Source organism: Salvelinus fontinalis, unplaced genomic scaffold (genome assembly GCF_029448725.1).
Source record: "Salvelinus fontinalis isolate EN_2023a unplaced genomic scaffold, ASM2944872v1 scaffold_0151, whole genome shotgun sequence".
Lineage (NCBI taxonomy): Eukaryota > Metazoa > Chordata > Actinopteri > Salmoniformes > Salmonidae > Salvelinus > Salvelinus fontinalis.
The window spans coordinates 316,294-334,379 of record NW_026600360.1 but is presented as its reverse complement, the minus strand read 5'-3'; the positions used below and the strand labels follow the sequence as shown (position 1 = coordinate 334,379).

Sequence of the window (18,086 nt, the reverse complement as noted above, 5' to 3'; positions counted from 1 at the left end):
CCAAAGCCGACGTGAGTAAAACCTTTAAACAGGTCAAACAGACTAATTACCAGGATGTGTACTCCGAGCATGCGCTGACCAACTGGCAAGTGTCTTCATTGACATTTTCTACCTGTCCCTGACTGAGTCTGTAATACCAACATGTTTCAAGCAGACTTTAGTTGGCTAGTATAAAATATGCAGTTTTGTCACACAACGCAATGCTGCAGATGTCTCAAGTTTTGAGGGATCGTGCAATAGGCATGCTGACTGCAGGAATGTCCACCAGAGCTGTTGCCAAAGAATTTAATGTTCATTTCGCTACCATAAGCCACCTCCAACGGCAACACGTCCAACCGGGTTCACAACCGCAGACCACGTGTATGGCGTCATGTGGGCGAGCGGTTTGCTGATGTCAACGTTGTGAACAAAGTGCCCCATGGTGGCGGTAGGGTTATGGTATGGGCAGGCATAAACTATGGACAACGAGCACAATTGCATTTTATCAATGGCAGTATGAATGCACAGAGATACCATGAAGAGATCCTGAGGCCCATTGTGACGCACATTTCTTTTGGTACTGTATCTGTGACCAACATATGCATATCTGTGTTCCCAGTCCATGTGAAATCCATTGATTAGGGGTCTAAATAATTTATTTCAATTGACTGATTTCCTCATTTGAACTGTAACCAATGAAATTGTTTTATTTATTTTTTGTTTAGTATACTTAAGACATTTGCTAGAATCTAGGTTGTGCCTATAGATTTTGAGAAAATTAACAATTTAGGAATAATTTTTCACGTGCTCAGCCCTCTCCTGTACTCCCTGTTCATCCACGACCGCGTGGCCATGCACGCCTCCAACTCAATCATCAAGTTTGCAGACGACACAACGGTAGTGGGCTTGATTACCAACAACGATGAGACAGCCTACAGGGAGGAGGTGAGGGCACTCGGATTGTGATGTCAGGACAACTTCTCACTCAACGTCAACAAAACAAAGGAGATGATCGTGAACTTCAGGAAACAGCAGAGGATGCACCCCCCTATCCACATCGAAGTGGAGAAGGTGGGAAGTTTTAAGTTCACATCACAGACAAACTGAAATGGTCCACCCACACAGACAGTGTGGTGAAGAAGGCGTAACAGCGCCTCTTCAACCTCAGGAGGCTGAAGAAATTTGGCTTGTCACCGAAAACCCTGACAAACTTGTACATATGCGAAATCGAGAGCATCCTGTCGGGCTGTATAACCGCCTGGTATGGCAACTGCTCCGCCCACAACCGTAAGGCTCTCCAGAGGGTAGTGAGGTCTGCACAACGCATCACCGGGGGCAAACTACCTGCCCTCCAGGACACCTACACCACCCGATGTCACAGGAAGGCCTTAAAGATCATCAAGGACAACAACCACCCTTCTGCCTCGCCACTGCCTGTTCACCCCGCTACCATCCAGAAGGCGAGGTCAGTACAGGTTCATCAAAGCTGGGACCAAGAGACTGAAAAGAAGGCTTCTATCTCAAGGCCATCAGACTGTTAAATAGCCATCACTAACTCAGAGAGGCTGCTGCCTACCTTGAGACCCAATCACTAGCCACTTTAATCAAATGATCACTAGTCACTTTAAACAATGCCACTTTAAATTATGCCATTTTAATAATGTTTACATATCTTATATTACTCATATTATATGTATATACTGTATTTTATACCATCTGTTGCATCTTGTCTATGCCGCTCGGCCATCACTCATCCATATACTTATATGTACATATTCTCATTCACCCCTTTAGATTTGTGTGTATTAGGTAGTTGTTGGGAAATTGTTAGATTACTTGTTAGATATTACTGCTCTGTCGGAACAAGAAGCACAAGCATTTCGTTACATTAACATCTGCTAACCATGTGTACGTAACCAATAACATTTGATTTGATTTGATTCTGAATACAATGGCGGTAGAATCAAGGGGAATTGGAGTATTGTCCAAAAGAATGGAAAACGGAGCAAAGTAGTGTTTAGTGATGAGAATGTCCCTTCGTATCTAGAAGGAGTACGGTTTGTTAATGAGGAGCAGCTGAGCAGAGTACCAATCTTGAATAAACTATTTGAGTTATCCAAACTGGGTGGAGAGAAGGTCGTGAGGGTCACGAGAGGCGGGCTTGTTTTGATTTTTTGTGCTTCTGCGGATCAGAAGGAACGTGCGTTGTGACTTAACCGATTTGATAAGTTTGAAGTGTCGTCTGTGTCTCAAGGGGATTATATCTGCCGTCTCGAGGGAAGTTGATTTTTGAAGAGAATAAAAATATTCCTGGAGTGATTGATGCACCGTCGGATGAACAGTGTGGTGAATGGTGAAAAAGTGAAGAGTCTATCGGTTCTTTTGTTTTTGATATGGAGTCTCTCCCAAATCAAGTGCAGTTAGGGTATATTAACTATAGAGTCCGAGCATTTATCCCAAGACCAACGCAGTGTGATCATGTAAAGCTTTTGGTCATGTATCAAGTGTTTGCAGAAGGGAGAAGCTGAGTTGTCCAAGTTGTGGAAAATATCATATTATGTGTTATAAAAGCGATAAATATGTGACATTTTGCAAACCATAAGGCCACGTCTTTCGAATGCCCCACAAGGGTGAAAGAGAAAGAGGTGGCCAAAGTCAGGGTTGTTCAGAGCATTTCATATGCAGCAGCTGTGAAAAGGGTTGAGGGTTTGTATGGTACACTAGAAGAGTGTCCTACACTGCCGGATGCAGGGGTTGCCTTTCACCAGCAGGATCCTGGCATTGTAAAGGTTAAGAAGGTGGACTTTGTAGCCTTTATAGCTATGGTAATTAATGGCACTGCCGAGGTGGAGAGAAGGTCCAGGAAGATAGAAAAAATAGTGGATGTGGTGGGGCGGTTCCTGGGGCTGAAAGACTTCTCAGCGAAGAAGTTAAATGGAATAGTGGCACAAGCCGTACCACCCTCTCAGGTCCTAGAGCCTGAGAAGGGAGATATGGATTATTACCACCCTGCATACCACTGCTGGCTTGCTTCTGAAGCTAAGCAGGGTTGGTCCTGGTCAGTCCCTGGATGGGAGACCAGATGCTGCTGGAAGTGGTATTGGAGGGCCAGTAGGAGGCACTCTTTCCTCTGGTCTAATAAAATATCCCAATGCCCCAGGGCAGTGATTGGGGACACTGCCCTGTGTAGGGTGCCGTCTTTCGGATGGGACGTTAAACGGGTGTCCTGACTCTCTGAGGTCATTAAAGATCCCATGGCACTTATCGTAAGAGTAGGGGTGTTAACCCCGGTGTCCTGGCTAAATTCCCAATCTGGCCCTCAAACCATCATGGTCACCTAATAATCCCCAGTTTACAATTGGCTCATTCATCCCTCTCCTCTCCCCTGTAACTATTCCCCAGGTCGTTGTTGCAAATGAGAACGTGTTCTCAGTCAACTTACCTGGTAAAATAAAAATTAAAATAAGGAAGAAGTTGGAGTTTTGTTTGTTTTGGCAATGTATTATTTTTGAGGGGTGGATTAAGTTAGTTTCACTATTACCTATGGATTATTTTTTGTATTTTTGGGGAGTGGTTTCAACCTATCCAGTTGGTGGCGGCAGCACACCCTTTTGGGTTGTAGTCCGCCATTAAACCCACAGAAGAAGAAGAAGAAGCCGCTTCCTACTGGCTCGTGACATGTACGACACCATCACATGATAGGTGTCTCGTGACGTCGTCTTGTAGTTTGTCAGCTGACAGGTAGGTGATGTTAACGGTATTTTGCTTTTAAAAGACAGGTAAAGCTTTATTTCGGTTGTTTCAGTGGTGACAGTATTGTAATGTTTCTTTGAGATTCTAGGTTCTGTATTGTCGGTACATGATATTGACGGCTTAACTAAGCTAGCCTGCTCCAGAACCATAAAGCTAACTGTTATACTGTAGTTATATTGTTCTGACTTGCACCATAGTGTGGACATTAGCCAGTTAACGTAGCTGTCGAGAAACGACTCAAACCAATTCAGTAACAACGCTTACTGGATTTGTTCACAATTGCTGTCGATTTAGCCAAATTATACAGCTTATGTTTTGTCAATGACTAGCCAACTAAACTCCACGATTGTGTTTGGTCGGCCAGTCGACGTGACTGCACTAGCAACATGAATCATATTGCATTGGCTAAGTTAGCTAGCTAACGTTACTTATGTCCTGAGTTGGCTAGCAAGCTACTGGCAAACGTTAGCTCATGCCGCGTTCAAGAGAACTCGGAACTTGGAAGCGCTGTACTTGTTAACGTTTCAATCAGTTGAAATGTAAACAGTTTCTCAGTCGCGAAATGCGCATCATCCAATCAAAATCGTAGATTTACTTGGGTGCGTTCAAGTAGGTAGCCAACATTAGCCAGTTAGCTTGGATGTTTGACTGCCGTTGTAAGGTCAGAAACGCTCGGATCAACCCTACTCATTGGCCAAAGTGTCCAGTGTGCGCTCTGAACGCTCCGAGAGCAAAACGCGCTGAATTTACGAACGGACAATCTGACAACCCCCTGAATTTACAAACGCCCAGAGCTCACTCTGAGTGTACTCTGGCACTCCAGATTGAATTTACGAACACATCATTGTATGTAGTAGCACGATACATTGTAGCTGGCATAAAATTAGAACACTAGGATGGATGGTCTTGAACCATTTTATGATGTGATGAAAGGTCAGCTACACTAATATACACACGTACACTACTGTTCAAACGTTTGGTGTCACTTACAAATGTCCTTGTTTTTGAAAGAAAATCAACCTTTGTCCATTAAAATAACATCAAATTGATCAGAAATACAGTGTAGAGTTGCAAAGAAAAAGCCATATCTCAGACTGGCCAATAAAAAGAAAAGATTAAGATGGGCAAAATGACACTGGACAGAAATGGCTTTTTCTTTGCAACTCTGCCTAGAAGGCCAGCATCCCGGAATCGCCTCTTCACTGTTGACGTTGAGACTGGTGTTTTGCGGTTACTATTTAATGAAGCTGCCAGTTGTGGACTTGTGAAACGTCTGTTTCTTAAACTAGACACTCTAATGTACTTGTCCTCTTGCTCAATTGTGCACTGGGGCCGCCCACTCCCCTTTCTATTCTGCTTCGTGCCAGTTTGCATGTCTGTGTGTTGCATCTTGAGAATCGGGTTGTTAGATTTAATCAGTGGATTTATTCTTTATTAAAATGTAAGAAAATAATAATTCAGGCCCTATTCATTTCTGCGTACTTTTAACTCGGATCTCGTACATGGACAGAGAAATGCGTAGTTGGTACGCGAACGCGTGCATGTTGGCGGGTCTGGTTAAACCAAACCAATGTCCTCCATTCATTTTCATGGGATTTCCTCTGCATTCTAAAGGCCCAATTGTGACAATCACTTCCAACTTCCATTCGCTGTAAATGCAACAATGAAACTTTTGACGCAAATCAACTACTTTTATCTTTTATTTAACCTTTGATTTAACTAGGCAAGTCAGTTGAACATATATGTTTTACAATGACGGCCTACCCTTGCCAAACCCTCCCCTAACCTGGACGGCGCTGGGCCAATTGTGCGCCGCCCTATGGGACTCCCGATCACAGGCGGTTGTGATACAACCCGGGTCTGTAGTGACTCTTCTAGCACTGCGCAATGCCTTAGACCGCTGCGTTGCCACTCGGGATCACACTAACGTTTTGTCTAAGTTGTTGGAAAAGTGGTCAGAGGGTATGACATGGTCTACTTCCCTGCTATTCAAGAAACCAGAACAGAATCATCTGGTACTGATCAAACTTTACAGATGTTTTAGTAACTGCATCAACAACGTTTTCTAACTATGTAAACAAACTTCATTTTTGACCACTTTCCCAACAAGCTAGATGAAAGGTTAGATGAATGAGATCTTCTACTTCTTTGCTGAAAACAGATGAATAGTCTCTTCTGTCAATAGAGCTGTTTTAGTAACCCATCTGCTTTCATGATAGATTTAGTAAGTCATGTCAGAAGCTAGCAGAGTCATTACTTACCAACAACCAATAAAACTACATCACACTTTGAAGTTCACTTCCCTTGCTTTGTCTAACAACTCTATCATGAATCTGTGTCTTAGCAGTGTGTTTCTCACACTGGCTTTAGACATGGAGGGAGCAGGCCTGCCAAGGCAACTGTTGCCAAGCAACACGTGCCTCGATGGGAGACAACGCTTAGCGTGACAGAATTCACATTTTTTTTTAATTTCTGTTTCGAACGGAACTTCGTCCTCCTCAGGATTGTGTCCCTTGCTCTGAATATCTCCACTGGCTAGTTTGCCTGTCTGTGACGAGAAGGGCGGCTGTATGTTGATCCTGCTGCTCTGATTGGATACAGCAAAGCATTCTTCATTCACTTGCTTCATATTTTACCCAATCACTTCTCATTGCACTTCTTTCAGTTTTTCACATGCAACATGTGTAGTTTAGACACTGACCCCAACCACACAGCTACTGAACCACACAGCTACTGAACCACACAGCTACTGACCTACACAGCTACTGACCTACACAGCTACTGAACCACACAGCTACTGAACCACACAGCTACTGAACCACACAGCTACTGACCTACACAGCTACTGACCTACACAGCTACTGACCTACACAGCTACTGACCTACACAGCTACTGACCTACACAGCTACTGACCTACACAGCTACTGACCTACACAGCTACTGACCTACACAGCTACTGACCTACACAGCTACTGACCTACACAGCTACTGACCTACACAGCTACTGAACCACACAGCTACTGAACCACACAGCTACTGAACCACACAGCTACTGAACCACACAGCTACTGAACCACACAGCTACTGAACCACACAGCTACTGAACCACACAGCTACTGAACCACACAGCTACTGAACCACACAGCTACTGAACCACACAGCTACTGAACCACACAGCTACTGACCTACACAGCTACTGACCTACACAGCTACTGACCTACACAGCTACTGACCTACACAGCTACTGACCTACACAGCTACTGACCTACACAGCTACTGACCTACACAGCTACTGAACCACACAGCTACTGAACCACACAGCTACTGAACCACACAGCTACTGAACCACACAGCTACTGAACCACACAGCTACTGAACCACACAGCTACTGACCTACACAGCTACTGAACCACACAGCTACTGACCTACACAGCTACTGACCTACACAGCTACTGACCTACACAGCTACTGACCTACACAGCTACTGACCTACACAGCTACTGACCTACACAGCTACTGACCTACACAGCTACTGACCTACACAGCTACTGACCTACACAGCTACTGACCTACACAGCTACTGACCTACACAGCTACTGACCTACACAGCTACTGACCTACACAGCTACTGACCTACACAGCTACTGACCTACACAGCTACTGAACCACACAGCTACTGAACCACACAGCTACTGAACCACACAGCTACTGACCAGGAGCACACAACTAGACCTAGATGTGTGTTTACATCTGACTAGGCATTTCTTTGCTATCAGTTGAAGCAGCAGACTCAAACTAACGTTGAAAAACAACCTAGCTTGTGAACAAAATTAGACAAACTTAAATTTGAAGTCGTAAGTTTACATACACTTAGGATGGAGTGATTAACACTCGTTTTTCAACCACTCCACAGAATTCTTGTTAACAAACTATAGTATTGGCAATCTACTTTGTGCATGACACAAGTAATTTTTCAAACAATTGTTTACAGATTATTTCACTTATAATTCACTGTATCACAATCCCAGTGGGTTAGAAGTTTACATAGACTAAGTTGACTATGCCTTTAAACAGCTTGGAAAATTCCAAGAAATGATGTCATGGCTTTAGAAGCTTCTGATTGACTGAAATTATGTCAATTAGCCTCTTGGAGGTGTACCTGTGGATGTATTTCAAGGCCTACCTTCAAACTCAACGCCTCTTTGCTTGACATCATGGGAAAATCAAAAGAAATCAGGCAAGACTTCAGAAAAAAAATTGTAGACCTCCACAAGTCTGGTTCATCCTTGGGAGCAATTTCCAAATGCCTGAAGGTACCACGTTCATCTGTACAAACAATAGTACACAAGTATAAACCCCATGAGACCATGCAGCCGTCATACCGCTCAGGAAGGAGACGCGTTCTGTCTCCTAGAGATGAACGTACTGAGGTGCGAAAATTGCAAATCAATCCCAGAACAACAGCAAAGGACCTTGTGAAGATGCTGGAGGAAACGGGTACAAAAGTATCTATATCCACAGTAAAACGAGTCCTATATCGACATAACCTGAAAGGCCGATCAGCAAGGAAGAAGCCATTGCTCCAAAACCGCCATAAAAAGAGCCTTGCAAACTGACCACTCGCCAATGTAGCTGGTGAAATAGACATTCTTACCTGCCAATACCTAAATCCAGTGTTGTAGTACTTCAGACCGGTCTTGTGGCGTTTACATTTTTACTCTGTCTTGACTCTGTCTCGGACGGTGACGACTCGTAATTTCCAGCGGTGTAAAAAACTCAATCAGCTTCCATTGTCAGCACATTAAACCTCTTCACCAGGTGAAACATATCTTATCTCATATTTAATCCTGGGATTCCTACTTTACTCGTAACATTACTGTCCATTTACTTTCATAGAAAAATTGCCTCAAACTTAGTCTGAAGAAATGTTTGGAAAGTTGTACGTTCACTATTAGTAAAGATGTAAACAAATTTGTGCACAAAATTAGGTAAATAAGTTTTTTGTGCATATGGAACATTTTGGTTTTAAATAAGAACGTAATTGAAAAGTGCATTCAAATTGCCATCGATTTAAAATGCAATTGTGTTCGTTGTCCGTAGCTTATACCTGCCCATACCATAACCCCACTGCACCATGGGGCACTCTAGTCACAATGTTGACATCAGCACACTGCTCGCCACACAACGCCATACACGTGGTCTGCGGTTGTGAAGCCGGTTAGATGTAAAGCCAAACTCTCTAAAACAACGTTGGAAGCGGCTTATGGTAGAGAAATTAACAATTCTCTGGCAACAACTCTGGTGGATATTCCTAGAGTCAGCATGCCAATTGCACGCTCCCTCAACTTGAGACATCTGTGGCATTGTGTTGTGACAAAACTGCACATTTTAGAATGGCCTTTTATTGTCCCCAGCACAATGTGCACCTGTGTAATGATCATGCTGTTTAATCAGCTTCTTTATATGTCACACCCGTCAGGATGGATGGATTATCTTGGCAAAGGAGAAGTGCTCACTAACACAGATGTAAACAAATGTATACACAATATTTGAGAGAAGCTTTTTGTGCATACAGAAAATGTCTGGTATCTTTTATTTCAGCTGACGAAACATGGGACCAACACTTTACATATTGCGTTTTTGTTCAGTATAGATTCCATTTAAGTAAATGTGATCTTCGTCTCAGCTTAAAGGGTGCTGCAGCACAGCAAGCACTCCCTCTATACAGAATGTAAATTGTAAATAAATAAATATTGTTCAATATGATCAATACTAACTTTGCATAATATTGTAGTCTTTAAGGTATAGTAATACCCCAAACCCAATATGATCAATACTAACTTTGCATAATATTGTAGTCTTTAAGGTATAGTTATACCCCAAACCCAATATGATCAATACTAACTTTGCGTTAATATTGTAGTCTTTAAGGTATAGTTATACCCCAAACCCAATATGATCAATACTAACTTTGCATAATATTGTAGTCTTTAAGGTATAGTTATACCCCAAACCCAATATGATCAATACTAACTTTGCATAATATTGTAGTCTTTAAGGTATAGTTATACCCCAAACCCAATATGATCAATACTAACTTTGCATAATATTGTAGTCTTTAAGGTATAGTTATACCCCAAACCCAATATGATCAATACTAACTTTGCGTTAATATTGTAGTCTTTAAGGTATAGTTATACCCCAAACCATATGAGTAGATGTAGATATTCTGTCTTTTTCACAATGAATCACTCTTCCCTATGGAGCCCGGTATGCTCCCATGGAGCCCGGTATGCTCCCATGGAGCCCGGTATGCTCCCATGGAGCCCGGTATGCTCCCATGGAGCCCGGTATGCTCCCATGGAGCCCGGTATGCTCCCATGGAGCCCGGTCGTAGCTGTACTCCATCTTGTCACAACAACAAATCGCAGCACATATTGATGGGTACACTTCCTGTGTTAACTTCATGAATTTACTGATGGGGTTACTTCCTGTGTTAACTTCATGAATTTACTGATGGGGTTACTTCCTGCGTTAACTTCCTGAATTTACTGATGGGGTTACTTCCTGCGTTAACTTAATGAATTTACTGATGGGGTTACTTCCTGTGTTAACTTCATGAATTTACTGATGGGGTCACTTTTAAAGAATTTCCTTCCTGCTTTGCTCCTATGGGTACACTCGCAATTGCTGCTAGTCCACCCATTGTACCATCATTGGCTTGAATGGGGACGCCTGCTCTATTAATTTGATTTCTATGGCTGCACATGCATTAAGGAGGAAATGAGAAAATGTACTCCAAAAAAAGTGTATTGACAATTTTCAATGGCATTTTTAGACTGGGAAACTAAATGTAAACTGTTAATTTGTAGTATGGTCCCTGAAATTTCTGACTTATTAAGTCGTTGTAGAACGATGAGACCCGAGTTTCCAACTTGAAATATATCAGATTCGACCAATTGGGACGCTTTACGCAAAAAACCTACGTACATTTTAAATCAGAGGTTCAGAGTTGTGGTGAAAGCATCAAGGTAGCTGATGATGGAAAAAATGAGGATGTGTCTGCAGAGTTGGCCATGAATTCATGACTGGCACCATAATTAATAGCCTACGCTTTAACAAACTGCTCTCACCAACTGTTGGGCTGTTATGAGCAATGTAGCATGTTGCCAAATCAATATTTAGGAGGATTTGTCGATTGGTGATAGTTTATTATTCATTGAAAACCCTCTCTCCCTCCAGGGAATTATTTGTTGTAGTCCAGAGTGGAACAGGTGAATCAAGATGGATATCCGCGGGGCGGTGGACGCCGCAGTGCCCACTAACATCATCGCTGCCAAGGCTGCGGAGGTCAGAGCCAACAAGGTCAACTGGCAGTCATACCTACAGTGAGTACACCTTCGTCATCATCCTCTTAGTCCTCCTGTCACCATTTATCTTCCTCCTCATCAGTTGTCTTTAAGACTCTAGGCCTAGGATTTCTTTGAATGTCTTTGATCTCTGGTCTTTCGTACATACTAAACAAAAGTAGCTGATGGGTTATCTTTGGTTCTCTGTTCTGTGACTCAATACCTTGTGAATGTTAGTTCCTTTTGTCTGTAGATTTGTAACTCAGACCTTTAACTTCAGGCTGTCGGGGGCTTTAGTGGCCTCACTAACATAATCACGGACTGGAGAAATGGAACCAGGTTGTATAGTGCTGGTATGTTCCAGTGTGAATGTCAGCTTTGGATAAGAAGCTCTCTCTGTAATTAGGAACTGACTGTTAAATAGAGAAGTCAAAAGACCCTGACATCCCATAATAGATCAGACCAAGGCTTAACATTGAACTTTTTAGCCACTTGTCCTTTGGAGAAGTATGACAGATTTTTGTTTTACTTTTACTGAAAATGGTGACATTTGCTTTAAGAACTCAACAGGAGAGAGGTCAGGAATACTGGGAAAAATGGGTTTTGTACTTGGAAAAGGTCTAATTCAAAGATGCCAATGTAACTAATATGATGACATGATGATGAAGGTATGAAGTGCACTGTAACTGCCAGATCTTTTTAGTTATTTTATTTGACTTTATTTGTACTTTGTGTTCCTACAATAAAAACAAAGTATAAAAAATAAATAAATGGTGTTGTATGATAAAAGCAACTACTTCACAAAGTAACCATTGTTATCACTGGTCTCGACAATGGAAGACAGCTGATCTCTGATCCCATGTATTATATTTCCTGCTGTTGTGTCCTTGAGCAAGGCACTTAACCCCCCACTAAGTAAAATACTGCGCTCATGGGCTACTGTATAAAACACATGTGGTCTGTCAACCTTCCATCTGGAGAGATACTGGGTGTGCAGGCTTTTGATTCAACCCTGCTCAAACAAACCAGAGTGATCTTATCAAGGTCCTGTTGAGCAGCTGATTTTTTTTATTTTATTTTTTACAATGTGGTGTGTTTGAGCAGGGTTGGAGTAAAAGCTTGCACCCCCAGTAACTCTCCTGGAGGATGGTTGGCCACCTTGTACCCCCAGTAACTCTCCTGGAGGATGGTTGGCCACCTTGCACCCCCAGTAACCCTCCTGGAGGATGGTTGGCCACCTTGCACCCCCAGTAACCCTCCTGGAGGATGGTTGGCCACCTTGCACCCCCAGTAACTCTCCTGGAGGATGGTTGGCCACCTTGCACCCCCAGTAACTCTCCTGGAGGATGGTTGGCCACCTTGCACCCACAGTAACCCTCCTGGAGGATGGTTGGCCACCTTGCACCCCCAGTAACCCTCCTGGAGGATGGTTGGCCACATTGCACCCCCAGTAACCCTCCTGGAGGATGGTTGGCCACATTGCACCCCCAGTAACCCTCCTGGAGAATGGTTGGCCACCTTGCACCCCCAGTAACTCTCCTGGAGGATGGTTGGCCACATTGCACCCCAGTAACCCTCCTGGAGGATGGTTGGCCACATTGCACCCCCAGTAACTCTCCTGGAGGATGGTTGGCCACCTTGCACCCCAGTAACTCTCCTGGAGGATGGTTGGCCACCTTGCACCCCAGTAACTCTCCTGGAGGATGGTTGGCCACCCTGCCACATTACAATTATAACCAAATACTTTTTATGTCTTTCTAAAATAATTCCCTCATTCAATGAACCAGGGATCCAAATCGCTAAGGTGGGAGCAGTAACTAAGATGTGGATCTATTTTGTAAGGTTAAAATATTCAGTGTTCAGGGGAGATCTTGACAGCATAGGAGTTACTTGTCAATTAGGCTATTGTACGAATATTTGTCAGAGTTACATGGCCAGTATTGAAAAAAGACTCCTAGCCAATGTTGAGCGCTTGTGAGACTGTTTTCCAACTGGAGTATGTAGCATTGGTTTCATCAACTGCTCCCCGGTTATACGAGTGTTAGGACATCAGACATGATAATGACATTAATACATGCTAATGGTTAAATCATTAACCAGCCAAACTACACAATATGTTTGAATTGGCTACTATATAGTTAGTCTGTATATCATTATACAAATGTCAAATGTCTTTCTCTGGCAACGGCCCACTGGCATTATACACAGGTGATGCACACACAGACTTCTCTAGGATTTTCATTGCTGACTAGAAATGAGCTCTAACTGGGCAAATAACTCACTAGCAGGTATCAACAAATACGTCTTAGCTTGCTTTGATCTTAAACGCATTTTGCCACAGCAGGATTGTAAGACCGCTTATGGCTGTCAATGCAGGCCTATGATATTGATACTCCGATGCAGAGACTGGGAGAACGGTGAGGAAAACATGGCATCCGGGTCGGTACTTTGTTAGATTTGCTACTTCTGTCAAATGTGTCTTACGTGATCATGGGAATCAGCGCAGCCCCTTTATAGAGCAAAGAGTCTGCTCCACCTCGTCATTCATCTGTAGAGAGCAGAGAGTCTGCTCCACCTCGTCATTCATCTGTAGAGAGCAAAGGGTCTGCTCCACCTCGTCATTCATCTGTAGAGAGCAGAGAGTCTGCTCCACCTCGTCATTCATCTGTATAGAGCAAAGGGTCTGCTCCACCTCGTCATTCATCTGTATAGAGCAAAGAGTCTGCTCCACCTCGTCATTCATCTGTATAGAGCAGAGAGTCTGCTCCACCTTGTCATTCATCTGTATAGAGCAGAGAGTCTGCTCCACCTCGTCATTCATCTGTATAGAGCAGAGAGTCTGCTCCACCTCGTCATTCATCTGTAGAGAGCAAAGGGTCTGCTCCACCTCGTCATTCATCTGTAGAGAGCAAAGAGTCTGCTCCACCTCGTCATTCATCTGTAGAGAGCAGAGAGTCTGCTCCACCTCGTCATTCATCTGTATAGAGCAGAGAGTCTGCTCCACCTCGTCATTCATCTGTATAGAGCAGAGAGTCTGCTCCACCTCGTCATTCATCTGTAGAGAGCAGAGAGTCTGCTCCACCTCGTCATTCATCTGTAGAGAGCAAAGGGTCTGCTCCACCTCGTCATTCATCTGTAGAGAGCAAAGGGTCTGCTCCACCTCGTCATTCATCTGTATAGAGCAGAGTCTGCTCCACCTCGTCATTCATCTGTATAGAGCAGAGAGTCTGCTCCACCTCGTCATTCATCTGTATAGAGCAGAGAGTCTGCTCCACCTCGTCATTCATCTGTATAGAGCAAAGAGTCTGCTCCACCTCGTCATTCATCTGTAGAGAGCAAAGAGTCTGCTCCACCTCGTCATTCATCTGTAGAGAGCAAAGAGTCTGCTCCACCTCGTCATTCATCTGTATAGAGCAAAGGGTCTGCTCCACCTCGTCATTCATCTGTAGAGAGCAAAGGGTCTGCTCCACCTCGTCATTCATCTGTAGAGAGCAAAGAGTCTGCTCCACCTTGTCATTCATCTGTATAGAGCAGAGAGTCTGCTCCACCTCGTCATTCATCTGTAGAGAGCAAAGAGTCTGCTCCACCTCGTCATTCATCTGTAGAGAGCAAAGAGTCTGCTCCACCTCGTCATTCATCTGTAGAGAGCAAAGGGTCTGCTCCACCTCGTCATTCATCTGTATAGAGCAAAGGGTCTGCTCCACCTCGTCATTCATCTGTAGAGAGCAGAGAGTCTGCTCCACCTCGTCATTCATCTGTAGAGAGCAAAGAGTCTGCTCCACCTCGTCATTCATCTGTATAGAGCAAAGAGTCTGCTCCACCTCGTCATTCATCTGTAGAGAGCAAAGAGTCTGCTCCACCTCGTCATTCATCTGTAGAGAGCAAAGGGTCTGCTCCACCTCGTCATTCATCTGTATAGAGCAGAGAGTCTGCTCCACCTCGTCATTCATCTGTAGAGAGCAAAGAGTCTGCTCCACCTCGTCATTCATCTGTAGAGAGCAAAGGGTCTGCTCCACCTCGTCATTCATCTGTATAGAGCAAAGGGTCTGCTCCACCTCGTCATTCATCTGTAGAGAGCAGAGAGTCTGCTCCACCTCGTCATTCATCTGTAGAGAGCAAAGGGTCTGCTCCACCTCGTCATTCATCTGTATAGAGCAGAGAGTCTGCTCCACCTCGTCATTCATCTGTAGAGAGCAAAGAGTCTGCTCCACCTCGTCATTCATCTGTAGAGAGCAAAGAGTCAGCTCCACCTCGTCATTCATCTGTATAGAGCAAAGGGTCTGCTCCACCTCGTCATTCATCTGTAGAGAGCAGAGAGTCTGCTCCACCTCGTCATTCATCTGTATAGAGCAGAGAGTCTGCTCCACCTCGTCATTCATCTGTATAGAGCAAAGAGTCTGCTCCACCTCGTCATTCATCTGTAGAGAGCAAAGGGTCTGCTCCACCTCGTCATTCATCTGTATAGAGCAAAGGGTCTGCTCCACCTCGTCATTCATCTGTAGAGAGCAAAGGGTCTGCTCCACCTCGTCATTCATCTGTAGAGAGCAAAGAGTCTGCTCCACCTCGTCATTCATCTGTATAGAGCAAAGAGTCTGCTCCACCTCGTCATTCATCTGTATAGAGCAGAGAGTCTGCTCCACCTCGTCATTCATCTGTAGAGAGCAAAGGGTCTGCTCCACCTCGTCATTCATCTGTAGAGAGCAAAGGGTCTGCTCCACCTCGTCATTCATCTGTAGAGAGCAAAGGGTCTGCTCCACCTCGTCATTCATTACTAGAGAGCAAAGGGTCTGCTCCACCTCGTCATTCATCTGTATAGAGCAAAGAGTCTGCTCCACCTCGTCATTCATCTGTAGAGAGCAAAGAGTCAGCTCCACCTCGTCATTCATCTGTAGAGAGCAAAGGGTCTGCTCCACCTCGTCATTCATCTGTAGAGAGCAAAGGGTCTGCTCCACCTCGTCATTCATCTGTAGAGAGCAAAGGGTCTGCTCCACCTCGTCATTCATTACTAGAGCTGTCTGGCTTCGTTGTTAGCCTCCCTCTCATGATGCACAAAAGCTAATACACTTGAATAATGCAACACGACATGTAGAAATTGTTCATTACTGTTGGCAAAACATTGTCCAGTACAGCCTAGAACACTTTACAGCTTGGCAGGCTAACTTCCCTTGCTAGCTTATGACTGAATTCACTACCCTCGTACTTTGATACAAAAATATTCTGATTTCAAAGCTGATTGTCACCAAAACAGTTCATTGATAACTTTGTCTACTTCTCCACCAAAAACGTATGAACTTCTTTTTATCCCTCGTCTCTTTTCAGCTCCATTCCATTGCCACAGATTTCACAGCCACATTCTGCCTTGTGAATGACATCCATTACTTTCTTAGTGCTCCCCTTTTGCCCTCAGAACAGCCTCACTTCGTCAGGGCCTGGACTCTAAAAAGTGTGGAAAGCGTTCCACAGGGATGCTGGCCCATGTTGATTCTGATGCTTCCCACAGTCGTGTCCAGTTGGCTGGATGACCTTTGGGTGGTGGACCTTTCTTGACACACACGGCAGCGTTGCAGTTTTGGGCACACCGGTGTGCTAGACACCTGCTACCATAGCCTGCTCAAAGCCACTACAATATGTTGTCTTGTCCATTCACCCTCTGAATGGCACACACACAATCCATGTCTCAATTGTCTCAAGGCTTAAAAATCCTTCTTTAACCCGTCTCCCCCCCTTGTGTCAACTTTTGTCTGGTACTGTATGTAACCTTTTTTTGGCACTAAACTACATCCATATAGGCTTATATTCATTTAGTTTTTTAACTGGTACCGGGCTGACTTCAAACGAGTCCTGTGACGCTTGTGGGGGTCGTAGAGCAAGACCACTGACATGCACGTGGTTTATAGGCCAAACTGTTCGGACAGATGTTTTCCTTAGACTGAGTTCTGGCATGTCTCATGGTCTGACAAACACCGCTGGGTATTCATGGGAATTACTTTGTTATGCTAATTAGATTAGACTCGAGTGTTTTAATAGTCATCAATCATACCGTGTACCTTGTCTCCTTGGGGTCAAATTTTTCCCGGTGGAGGAATATGAATGTCATCATTTCTATTACATTGTGTGTTCTCTGTCAGAGGTGGTAGGATTTGATGTGAAGTAGTGTTGTAATCATCATGCTGTGTCTTGTCTCAGGGGCCAGATGATCTCTGCCGAGGACTGTGAGTTCATTAAGAAGTTTGAAGTGGCTGATTCTGAGGGGAAACAGACCATCCTCACCAACGAAGGGCATCAGGTACACCACACAGGGATTTTTCAGACATTTAAATACTTGGGTGGGCCGCTTTAATTTTTTGGGGGGGGGGGTTCAAACAGTGTAAAACATTATTTCAATTTTTGTAAATTAATTTGTGATGAAAAAGCGCTTTCAATGTAAACTGAAATTACTAAAACTGTATACCTGCATCTTAGCTGTTAGTGCACTATATAGGTTAAAGAAGTAGTGTCTAGCCTCTGTCACATGACCCAGAAATGTAGAATGTGTCTGGGTTAGCATCATCTAATAATAATAAAATATTTATATGGATACTTTCTATTTTTCATATTGCTACTATGCAAATACGCAAGTAACAATTTCACTGTACCATTTACAACTTCTGTATCTTGTGCATGTGACAAATACCCATTGATTTGATATAGTATGTGTTCACCAGAGACAGTAATGTGATCAGCAGGACCTGCACCAAAGTCAGATTAGGATATAGGCAGGCTACTACTTTCACCACTTTAAGTACTGACATCTTTGGTTGATTACTACACTACTCACTCTGTATAGCACATGGGTTCACATGTCAATACGTAAAGAGATAGATGGGGCTAAGGCTTAAGAGGGTGTGAATGATGCTGAATGGGTGTAGAAAAAGAAGAGCTCTCCAGTAGGTGTACCAAAACATTCAAGGGTCTTTTTCTCAAAAGTGGGGTTACCTACTTTAATCAACTTTCAAAGCAGAATT

The 18,086-nt window shown here is 43.8% G+C and overlaps 1 protein-coding gene across 1 annotated transcript in view; it reads left to right on the top strand.

The window, feature by feature from the left end:
- Nucleotides 1–3,631: 3,631 nt before the first annotated feature.
- The window catches only part of LOC129843512 (V-type proton ATPase subunit H-like), a 111,333-nt gene continuing 96,878 nt past the window's right edge, over nt 3,632–18,086 (top strand). Inside the window, exons 1-3 of the mRNA XM_055912272.1 lie at nt 3,632–3,720; nt 10,976–11,121; nt 17,269–17,368. Of these exons, the coding sequence (XP_055768247.1) occupies nt 11,018–11,121; nt 17,269–17,368 (204 nt within the window). The 5' untranslated portion in view covers nt 3,632–3,720; nt 10,976–11,017. The remainder of the gene's footprint in view (nt 3,721–10,975; nt 11,122–17,268; nt 17,369–18,086) is intronic.